At 42.1% G+C, this 11,607-nt stretch overlaps 2 protein-coding genes across 2 annotated transcripts in view; one reads left to right on the top strand and one right to left on the bottom strand.

Annotated features, from left to right (window-relative positions):
- Window positions 1-6,324: 6,324 nt before the first annotated feature.
- Window positions 6,325-9,731, top strand: cbx8b (chromobox homolog 8b). Its single transcript, XM_037690093.1, has 5 exons — window positions 6,325-6,473; window positions 6,601-6,644; window positions 6,843-6,908; window positions 7,017-7,083; window positions 8,589-9,731. Exons 1-5 carry the CDS (start codon window positions 6,405-6,407, stop codon window positions 9,354-9,356), a joined length of 1,014 nt encoding a protein of 337 aa, XP_037546021.1. The 5' UTR covers window positions 6,325-6,404; the 3' UTR covers window positions 9,357-9,731.
- A 706-nt stretch (window positions 9,732-10,437) lies between these two features.
- Window positions 10,438-11,607, bottom strand: part of c16h17orf67 (chromosome 16 C17orf67 homolog) — a 4,219-nt gene continuing 3,049 nt past the window's right edge. Inside the window, exons 3-4 of the mRNA XM_037690094.1 lie at window positions 10,667-10,827; window positions 10,438-10,492 (exon numbers count right to left, since the gene is read on the bottom strand). Coding sequence (XP_037546022.1) covers window positions 10,711-10,827 — 117 coding nt within the window. The 3' untranslated portion in view covers window positions 10,438-10,492; window positions 10,667-10,710. The remainder of the gene's footprint in view (window positions 10,493-10,666; window positions 10,828-11,607) is intronic.

An 11,607-nucleotide genomic window follows, 5' to 3' on the forward strand; every position in this document is an offset into this window, starting at 1 on the left:
TCCATCTGTCTACAGGTGTTCTGGTCCATCTGTCCACAGGTGTTCTAGTCCATCTGTCCACAGGTGTTCTCATCCATCTGTCCACAGGTGTTTAGGTCCACCTGTCCAGAGGTGTTCTGGTCCATCTGTCCACAGGTGTTCTGATCCATCTGTCCACAGATGTTCTGGTCCACCTGTCCAGAGGTGTTCTGGTCCACCTGTCCAGAGGTGTTCTGGTCCATCTGTCCACAGGTGTTCTGGTCCATCTGTCCGCATGTGTTCTGGTCAATTTGTCCATAGGTGTTCTGATCCATCTGCCCACAAGTGTTCAGGTCTGTCTTTCCACAGGTGTTCTAGTCCACCTGTCCAAATGTGTTCTGGGCCACCTGTCCACAGGTGTTCTGGTCCATCTATCCACAGGTGTTCTGGTCCATCTGTCCACAGGTGTTCTGATCCATCTGTCCACAGGTGTTCTGATCCATCTGTCCACAGGTGTTCTGATCCATCTGTCCACAGGTGTTCTAGTCTATCTTTCCACAGGTGTTCTGATCCATCTGTCCACAGGTGTTCTGGTCCATCTGTCCACAGGTGTTCTAGTCTATCTTTCCACAGGTGCTCTGGTCCATCTGTCCACCGGACCTCACTGTACTGGGTTCTTTTCTCCAAAATTGTGGCTTTTTTAAATGCTTTGTTGTTCAGTCAGAGTTTTTCATGATTTGTTGTCCTGCTCAGCCATCTTTCATTAAGTCCACTTTGTCTCTACCAGTGACCGATGGTGTGATCTGACACCAATGTAGGTTGTTCAAGTTCAAGTTGTGTTTAATTGTCTTAATGCAGGTTAACACAAGGTCAACAGTCCAATGACATGTTCAGGATGAGATGAACCAGTTTGACTCGCTAAAAACAAAGAACAAAGAAACAAGAAAATACTAAAGCATGCAATAAAGGTACAAAATAAAGGTACAAAAAGTGAAAAAGTAATTATAATATTTACGCGGTCCTAAAGCGAAACTGTAAACAACAACAAAGAATAAAATGGTGCAGGATGAATTTGTATGACTAAGTATTTCAAGGTGGTAATATAAGCTAAAATACACATGATATATACTGTATTGCACATAACTAACATAAATACACAGGTTATTGCACAGGTAGTGAGTTTTAAGAGAGAATTGTGATGGTAAGGTAGTTACATACTGTATCATGCATGATATAGCCACATAGTGCAGCAGCAAGAAACAAATTTGTCACAAGCTATTAGTCATATTAGTTGTCGCAGATGTGGCTTGGTGCAAAGTTATTGCCAGTTGTTCAGTGTTATTTATCCAGAGTTCAGTCATCTGACAGCTTGTGGGTGATAGCTGTCCTTAAGCCTTTTTGTGTGTGATGGCAGACTCATGTATCGTCTGCGTGAGGGTAGTAGATGGAAGTGTCCTTGTGCTGGGTGGGTGTGGTCCTTAATGATGCCGCGTGCTTTACGCAGACATCGGCTGTGGTAGATGGATGGTGTGGAGACAGCTACCAGTGATGTCCTCTGCTGTTTGCACCACCCTCTGTAGAGCTTTCCAGCTCTGACTGGTGCAGTTCCCATACCACCCTGTGATGCAGCCTGCCAGCAGGCTCTCAATGGTGCACCTACAGAAGTTAGTGAAGATGCTGGTGCTCATACCAAACTTCTTTATTCTTAGGAAGTAGAGTCTTTGTCAGGCTTTCTTGACCACAGTGTCTGTATGTACAAAGTAACGTCCAGGACAAATCCTCAGTGAACGCAGAGGAACTTGAAGCTGCTCCACCTCAGCATTGTTTATGTAGATGTTGGAGTGCTGTCCTCCACGCTGTTTCCTGAAGTCCACTGTCATCTCCTTCGTTTTGACCTTGAACTTCACGTCTAATCTTTCTGGAAATGTTTCTGGGCTCTTTGGTTGCCATTCATTTTATCGTCTCTTCAGTTTGTGAACAGCTGTCTTCTTGTGGACACGTCCAGGGAGGTTGTCTCCAGTCCTGTGGACCTTAAACCTCTGAATACTCTGTGCAGCTGCAGTCAGAGGAACATCAAGCTGATGGAGATGGTCTTTTAGTCCTTAACTTTAACAGGAAGTCAGTTGTCTTTCTCGTCTCCTGAGACACTCTGTCCTCAGCGTCCTGTGGTCCACGTTCAGTGTGTTACACACTGTGATACCAAACAGCCCTGTGACTACCTGTCACCCTTTAAATATGCAGACTGATTACAGACGGACAAGTTCAAGTCAAGTTTATTGTCATTCACATGAGGTGGAATGAAATTGTGTACTCAACGTCTCAGTTACACCCAAAAATAGCAAAAATTATAAAGTATAAAATGAAACAATATATAAGATATACGCTCAACACTGTATTACACCTGAGATGCAGATAACATGAATGTGTCCATGGTCAGATATTTCACCACATTTTTTAATGTCAGTTTTATTAGTTTATTTAAAAAATATACTTTTGAACCAAAATTTAAAAACAATAACTGATTACTACTTGGTTTTTTTTTTGTTTTGAGGTTTTTCAGTGTTCTGTCATTTTATTTCATTTGAACAATATTGTGAAAACAAATGTGTCTGCATTTATATGACTTATTTTATATGCTATATTAATAATATATTAGATCAGGCATTGCTTAAAGTTAATCTAGAACTTTATTTTGATTAAAGCTGAAGGGGATGAGGTACAGACTCCAAGCAGGTTGTTGGCCTCATCATCTAGAGATGATTTTGGCAAAGATGGGCCAGATGTTGCAGCTGGGGAGCTTATTGGAGTTTACTGTTGCACGCAGTGTTTAATTTTAGACATAATTTCATGCATTCAGGTCATTTATTTATGCAAAATACAAACATTACTTAAAACAACACAACTTGATTTTTTTTTTTTTTTTTTTTACAGTTGCAATCAATTCACAGTTAAACCTTTGACAAACAATGTTGAATTTAAATTTTTTAACATACTTTTAAATTATGTCGCTTTCTCTGCTGGACACATGAACAGAACCCACCTGGTGCCAAAACCCAACCTGGCTCACATCATGCACACGCCTCCATCTGCAGTAAAACAACTCTTTTCAATTTGGTTCCAGAGCAGATTGGAGCTCGTTTATTTGCTGCACGTGAAGTTTATACAACAAATCAGTTTCAGGAGGTGGTGGATTATTCTGGATCTGTGGTCTGATCCGGTTCTGCCTAAATGATGCATCTTATTCCCAGTTTGACTCGTGCACAAACGGAGCCCTGCGCCGCATCTGTGCACAACAAAGGTCGCTCGGGAGGCGCGCAACTTCCTCCCAAACACCCCCCAGTGCGCGCGTGATTGCACACGCGCTTGGAGCTGCAGATTATAACGAAGCTTAAATTGTGGGGAGAAGCGGAGAGATGCGACAGTCAGGATGAGGGAGACCATTTTCTGCGTGCGCGCGTCGGTGGAGCAACGAGAGAGAAAATGGCTGTCCTCTGTCTCCTCTGAGCACTTTGTTAATAAAAAGGCTCACAGCAAAACGCAGCTGTGAATGATTTCCGAATTTGTCAAATTAAACCAGCTGTCCGAATTATCCAGTTAATAAAGACTCCTTCCGGTTTGTTGCTTGGTAAACGCGTCAGTTCTTCTGAAAGAAAAGTGTTTTAAATATTTTGCAACAAAAAAAAAATCCGACTCACGCCTCAGATGGGCCCCTGGTTTGTTTGATTATTTTGTACAGCGGAGCAGACACAGATTAACAGCCACTTTCAGTGTGGTACAGAGAAAATGAGCATTTAGTGGGGAAGGATGTTGTCATTTAAAACCTCATCTGTTGGAGAAGGGCCTGACGCGGAGCACACTCAGTGCCATTAACAAGAGACTCGGAACACTAGGAACCTGAGCTGAGTGTCTGCAGGTGGAAGAAGACGCGTCTTGGAAATCACTGCGCATGCGTAATGAACCACAGCGAATACAAAATATACTAACTCCGTCGTTTTTTGAGCTCCAACTCCAACTCCAGCTAAGAGATAACGAGCATCTTTAATGTTCTTTGAAGATTTATATATATATATATTTATGGCTCAAGGTTAATTGAGTCCCTCCGCGCCCCCGCCCTGAAAATATCCAACACCGTGGCATCATTTAACCACGGAGCGCTCTTTGTTTCTCGCTCTATAAATCTAGCTCTGTGCGTGTCCGTGCGTCGTTACTGGGGGTTTCTTGGTTTGCGCGCGCAGGAAATCCCGCGCGCGTCTTGCCCGGATACAAGGCAGCCAATGGATGGGACGCGGCAGCGGTGCTGCAGTGCAGGCGCGCGCAGACCAATGGCAGCCGCGGTGTGAGCTGCGCCCAGATTCACAGAACATCTGCACAAAAATGGGAATAAGATAAAAAGAGAAAAGATCCGAGCATGCAAATAAAAATGGAGGCGTCAGAGGGGAGAGCGCGCGACTGCAAGCTACTCTGGTGCGGGTTTTTTTTTTTCCACGAGGTGACAGATCCACCAGAAATTTGCGTGTTCGGTTCTGATCAGTCACCAGAACTGATCGATTATTGGTGTTTTTCAGTGATCTGATGGCGCGCGCTGGTGTTTAATTGGAGTCTTTATCAAGGAAAGAGAAACATTAAAGCGCAGGACTTTTAACTGATGATCAGCTGATTGGGAGGAAATTAAAAAAACAACAGAAATTATAGGATTAGATTGAGTCGAATCAGCAGCTTGGGTTGTGTTAAATCACCTCCATTTAATTAAATGAGATTTGCCTCCAAAAGAGTTAATTTAAAATCAATAAATGTGACTTAAATGTTTAAAGGACGCAGATAATTTCCATTCCGTCAGATTTTCTGCTTTAGTTTTAAAATTATAAACGTTTGTTTAGATTTCATCTGCAACTATATCCTGACCACCTCATAGAAACTCTGATTTATTTGAGCTTTTTTATTATTATTTTATTTTTATTACTCACATGAGACAGAGAGCGGCCAAAGTCTCCAAATATTTCAACATTCATTCAAGTTTCCAAATCTGTTTGAATCAGTTTTAGTCATAAATTAATTTAAAGCTGCGTGCTGTCTTGTCATGATATGAATTTATTTTGTTCTGAGTTAAAACTGATTTATGTCCTGAAACAATCTCAGAGTCCCAGCTGTTTATTTCATTTGGTCATTGTTTTTGTCCATCACATTTTTTTTCTTTAAATCAGGACTTTTATTTATTTATTGATTGTTTTTCTTTATTTTCAGAAACGCTACTGTAATCCTTAAATTAAATATAAATAATAATTATAATTTTTTTTAAAAAATAAACAAACTGTCTTAAATCTGGCTGTAAAAAAAATTGAAGGTTTAATTAAAACTCAGCCTACCAACATAATCTTTATTTGGTTATTTTTCTGGTTTTATTTATATTTTAAGCCTTTATTATTATTATTATTTGCGCAGTTTATTTTGAAGGAAGTCTTCAAAAAATGCCTGCACTTTTATCACGAATTTATTGTTCTGGTTTAACCCGAAAAAACATTTTTTGTATGTTTTAAAAGTTATTATTAGTTTGTACTCTAACTAGTGAAACATGTAACCTAGAATATAATGTAGCATAAAAACGTTATGTCACATCTCATCACTGTTTTATTTATTTAGTACTAAAACGTCATGAACATTTCATAAATGCTAAAGACGGACCTGTTTCACCTTGTAATATTTTTTTTAAGTTATCTCATTTGTTCCTCTCATCTGTTGAAGATGAATGTTTTAAATATCTTTACAAGGGCGCGCCTGTGAATAATTCAGATAATTATGCAACTTTCACATAAAGAGCATTTAGTGTTGCGAGAAGAACAGCAAGTGTTTAGGCCTACCTGGAAAAAAAAAAGTGCCTTTATTTTAAGCTGTAACATAATTTTCCAATTCATACTGACTCATTTAATCGGTGTTGTTAATAATAAGTTTATTATAACAGTTCTACGCTATTATGTCTTTCTGTTGTTTTTATAAATCGACAGGTTGATCGCGTGTTTGAGGGATGACGCTGCTATAACCGTCCGCGTTGTCACTTTACTTTGATACCACGTGAGATTCTCTCCACATCACATAAATTCCGCGAAATGATTCAGCAGCGTGGCTATAAAAAAAAAAAAAAAAAAAGAAGAGAGAAAGGCCACCATTTTAGCCCTGAAAGAATCCGCCAGGGCGGAGGCTCCGCCCTCTTCACTTAGAAACCCGAGCACGTAGCAACGGCTCGACCAATGGGAGCTCTCCTTCTGGTTCCACCGACTGCAGTTCCTTAGCAACGACGCAAAAAAACTGCGCTGACGTCCATTCTTGTTCGGGAGTATTATGGTCTGTTGGGAATTTAGAGTGGCTGGGACTGGAAGGAGGGGGGAGGACAGGGGGTGATAGCTGCTGTAGCAGCACCCAGTTAGCTAACGGTAGGTAGCACTGGAGTAAACATGGAGCTGTCCGCCGTCGGGGAGAGAGTGTTCGCCGCCGAGTCAATCATCAAACGGAGGATAAGGAAGGTAGGCGGGAGATGGCGCGTGCTCCCTTTCTCCAGGGAGCGGAATACAATGCAACACCGGTGTACTGTAACACTGTTACCCCGCATGCTAAAGCAGGTCGTTTGTGTTTGTTTCTGATGGCACGCAGGGTCGGATCGAGTACCTTGTGAAATGGAAGGGATGGTCGCCAAAGTAAGTGCGTCAACATTGTGTCTCTGACGGGTTTTGAACCCGCATCTCTCCGGTGTTTAGCTCGGGTGTTAGCTTCCCGAAGCTAGCAGGACTAAAACCGGCACGCGACGTTTTGAATGTCTTGTTGTTATTTTCGAAGAGTTTTAGCTCGCAGGCTAACGCCGCTGCCGTCGGGCTGACGTGAGTGTTTGTCCGCAGATACAGCACTTGGGAGCCGGAGGAGAACATTTTGGACTCCCGCTTGTTTGTCGCTTTCGAGCAGAGGTAAGACGTCTGAGCAGGACGCACGGAGAGGACATGTCCACGAAGTGCGCGCTGTCCTCCGCGCACTTTGCTCCCGTGAGACGCTTCTTTAATGTCTGTTTCCCACAGGGAGCGAGAACGAGAGCTCTACGGGCCCAAAAAGAGGGGACCGAAACCCAAAACCTTTCTGCTGAAGGTAAATAAACCTTTATTTGCTCCACTCGTGCACATTTTTATTAATATGCACCCAAGTGCGTCTCTCCAGACTTTATGAAATGCTTTGGAGAAACCTAAAAAGCAACTAAATAATTGAGTGCTCTTAAAAATAAACACATCTGTTATGTACACTTAACGTAGTTTTTTTTTAATAAAGTTGCATTGTTTTCAATAAAAACTGCCTCGTGTCACATTCAAAACGTTAGTAAACAAATTGGAACGGTTTTAATTGTTACAACCTGTAAACCTATCTATGTATTTTAGTATCTTGTTAAATAATAACGTGTGCAGAGGTGAGTACATCGTAAAATATTCGTTTAAACGTGATGCTGCCCAGTTTTAGGAGTCAGGAGAACTTATTGGAGCTCCTTGAGAGTTGGGGAAAAAAAAAAAATCCATGATTAAATCAGTCCTTCGTGCTGGACTGGGAGCGGTTTTTAAAACGTTCAACTTTTGAAAAGGCTCATAGAACCCTCTAATTTTAATGATACTCTGAAATCACCCTTGAATTGTAGAGGTATGGTGTAAAAGTTCACTGTTATTTTTAATTTCTTTTAACGTGAACAGTTCATGCTAAACTAAGTCTCTACTCTCAGGGATCATTTGATCTTTTGTAGTTTGAAGCTGGCTGGAAAAAGCCCCGACAACTAGAGCGTGCAGTCGACTTGTTTACTTGCAAATAAGGTTGTGTTTGTTTTGAATGCTGAAGCTGCTGCTGGATTGTTGCTATCAGTGATGACTCAGCTGCACATTTTTCTCCCAACCCAGCAGGGCCATCCCCTAAAACCAGTTTGTATTTATTGGTTTCCAGGGAACCTGCGTTGATGTCGTGCAGGAAAGTTACCCAGAGTTCCATTTGCCGTGTAGTTTACTTCCTGTTTGTAGCCGTGGCTTCATTTTGAGCTTTTGCTCCAACATTTGAATATTTTAAACCACCTCACAGACAGTTAGAGTGTATTTTTAACTATTTATACCAAAAAACAACATGATTTCCCATCGTTAAAAAAAGTATCAAACTCATACTTTGGGGTGGAAAAAGGTTTATTATTTATTCTCACCGCTGAAAAAGCTGATAAAAGTTTTGATCAGTCATTAAAGGATGTTTCTTGAACGTTTTATGCCAATTAAAAAAAATAATGAAGATGCTGCTCATTTCGTGACGACTTAAATGCTGCAGCTGTTGTCCTTGTTGTTTATTTAATTTTTTATAGTAAACATTTTAAATTCAGAAATAAAACAATGTGAATGTAGCTTTGATCCATCAGAGGTTCTGTTCAGCAAAAATCATCTATTTGTTCTGAGCTGTTTAAGACTTGAGTGTTATCAGGTAATTGCTGGCCTCGGGGCGTGTGTTTATTATTTGTTTACAACCACTCTGTTAATATTGTTTGTTTGTGATGGAATGACTGTAAAATAATAGTAAAGCAGAAGAAAGACACTTTTTTTTATTTTTTTTTAATATTTCTGTCCCGTTTTTCTTCTCAGGCCCAAGCTAAAGTCAGAACCAGGTCCTATGAGTTCAGGAACGAGGCGGTCCGAGGGATCACGTACCCGAGCCCCGAGCCGGTGCTCACCCCCAGGGCCCGGGAAGGCCTGAGAGCCGTCGTTCCCACCATCTTCCCCCCGAGCGCGGTCAACCGCGGAGAGAGCATCTGCCTGCGTCCGTCTGAGCTGAGCGTGCACGACCACCTGCAGGCTCACTCAGACGGGCCCAGGAAGAGGGGGCCGAAGCCCCGACCGGCGGACGGCAGCTGCAGCCCCTCCGTCTCCGAGCCCCACAAGAGGAGAACGGAGGAGCAGCTGAGCCACGGCTCTCACAAACTCCAGGGAGGTGAGGAGGCGACCCACAGACACCCGGAGAACCACAAACACCATCTTTACCATCATCATCATCACCACACGCAGAGCCGGGAGCCGTCCTACAAACGGCCTTACTCCGACCGCAGCCTGCAGCCGTATGCATCGGACACGCACGGGACCAAGGGCGGCTCGGGCTGCGTGGCGCCGGCGCACTTCAAGCACCGCACCAAAACGAGCCCGAGCCGACCCGCCGCGCCCCCTCACACGGAGAAGCCGTACTTCCTGGACAGGCCGTCGCCGACCCGGCTCCTCGACGACTCGGACGACGCGACCTGGAGGCCGAGTCTGAGCAACCTGGACCAGGTCCTGGTGACGGACGTGACGGCCAACTTCCTGACGGTCACCATCAAGGAGAGCAGCACCTCCAAGGGCTTCTTCAAAGACAAGAGATGATGTGTTCACGTTTCCTGCGATTACGAAACAAATTGTTGTTTTTTTTAATGTAATATAAAGGAAAAGAGCTCTGTGATGTGCATATGTGTAAATATGATAAAGTTTCACATCTATTTAATGTATTGACCAAACTAAAGGTTCCCGTATCTCACTGTCCTTTAGAACTAAACATATTTTAACAAATAAGAATATAAAATTCTGTGGATTTTTACCGATTCGACCAGGCGGACCCGCTCTGTTCAGAAGGCTAATAATATATAAAATGCAAGAGAAGCACTTTGAGTTGGAGAAAAAAAAGTATTAAATCATATAATTTTATTGTCCTGACAGATTGGTTCTGTTTTATCTCGAAGATAAAAAAAAATAAAATCAACACGTGACTTTGAAAAGTTCATATTTTATCCTGTTATTTTGCATTTTTCTCCCGAAGCTTTGCTGTAACGACACGAAGCGTTTCACAATAAATCATTCTGAATTTCTCTGGTTTTATTCTTTCGTCTCAGTTTAAAGAAACTTAATGATTTTATTTAGCTTTAAAACATTTTATAATAAAGTGCTGTGGAGCAGTTTAGGTCTCAGTACTAACTTAAAAAACTAAAGTTTTTATAAGACAGGTCATTTCAAGTGTCTTCAGATTAAATTAATTTATCTGTTTAGATTAAAAAGTCTTAGGTGAAGATTTAAAGCTGCACACCGCACGGCCTTGTGGGTAATTTATTTAATTAAAGGCGCGCATGACTTCAAACTTAAAGACCAAGCAGTTTTATTTATTTCAAAATGTAAAAATAAAAGGTTTGTTTTAATCAAATTAAAGGCCAAGTCTAAAAGTACAGAATTAATATATATTTTTATTACAATTTTTTTTTATTGATTCACACTTGCAGTTTTTTAAATTTATTTAAACGTTTCCTGGTTGTATTTTAATTAAAAAACGACAAAAGGCCGTCCGTGGAAGAAACGAGTTTTTATTAAAATAATAAATCATTTTACAAAATGCGACATGTTTTATTTAGGATTTATTCCCGGGTCCACATGGCTAAAAGAAATAAACTACAAACTCGTTGCTTGAATATATTTATTTGTTTGTTTGTTTTTGAAGGTTTGTTGTTTCTGCTTCAGTCCGTCCCGCTCGTTTTCTGCAACGAAAATAAATCAAACGAATTCGTTCAGAACACAAACAAATAAACAAATAAACAAACGTCATCTGTTGACATTCTGCTTGTTTTGTGCAGTTTTTAAAATGTATTTATTGTTATTTAATTTCTCCTCTTAACTTTCTGTATTTTCTGAGAGCACGGAGGAGCAGAAACCTGAGGGTTGGGGTCAGAACCGGACCTGAGACCTCCGGTCCTCCTCAGACCGGGTGTCCGTAGTTCCTGTCGCAGCGGGGGGGACAGTGGGGGTTCAGCCAGAACTCCATGTTGGTCTCCTGGGCCCTCTGGTCCAGAGCCTGCATGTAGATCAGGTGCTCCTGCAAGACCCAAGAAACCAGATCAGAGCTGCTGGGGGGGGGGTGAGGCCCGGGTGTGTGTGCGTGTGCGTGTAATAAGATCATAAAGTTTATTCTGACTGCACGAGGAAGCAGCTCAATAAATACCATGTTCCTTTATTCACCGATTTAAAGTAATTTATCATGAAGAAGAAACGCACAAGAACAAGATTTTGGGAGCGGTGGCGCAGAGGTTAGAGAAGGTGGGCCTGTGATCGGAAGATCGTCAGTTCAAGCCCCGGTACCGACAACATCAAAAATGTGGGTGGGGTTGGTGAAGCACCTACACCTGCCCCCACCCTCATTCGCCCCACCCTGAGCCCATGAGCAAGGCCCTTAACCCCCATCTGCTCCTAAACAGGCCTCTCTTGAAAATGAGTTCTCGTGGCTCAGTGAGACTACCTGGATAAATAAAGAGTAAATAAAACAATAAAAAATTGTTTACAGTCAACAAACTGCAGGAAGAACAGTCACGTGGACAGGTCTTAGTGCAGAGGAGCGGGACAGCGCCACCCTGTGGACAGAAGTGGACACACCAGACAGACAGATGAGCAGAGAAGCTCTGCGGTCTGAGGTGTCCCGGAAGTTCTGTCCCTTGTGGACAGGATGTTCTGTCCCTTGTTGACAAGATGTTCTGTCCCTTGTGGACAGGATGTTTTGTCCCTCGTGGACAGGATGTTCTGTCCCTTGTTAACAGGATGTTCTGTCCCTTGTTGACAGGATGTTCTGTCCTTAGTGGACCATGTGGACAGGATGTTCTGT

Source organism: Nematolebias whitei, chromosome 16 (assembly GCF_014905685.2).
Source record: "Nematolebias whitei isolate Nwh7 chromosome 16, NemWhi1, whole genome shotgun sequence".
NCBI lineage: Eukaryota > Metazoa > Chordata > Actinopteri > Cyprinodontiformes > Rivulidae > Nematolebias > Nematolebias whitei.

Bases quoted from the DNA above. Each gene is read 5' to 3' on its own strand.
- cbx8b (XM_037690093.1), top strand. From the start codon at position 6,405: ATGGAGCTGTCCGCCGTCGGGGAGAGAGTGTTCGCCGCCGAGTCAATC. The intron at 6,909-7,016 runs GTAAGACGTCTG...TGTTTCCCACAG, and splicing joins TTTGTCGCTTTCGAGCAGAG to GGAGCGAGAACGAGAGCTCT. The intron at 7,084-8,588 runs GTAAATAAACCT...TTTTCTTCTCAG, and splicing joins CCAAAACCTTTCTGCTGAAG to GCCCAAGCTAAAGTCAGAAC.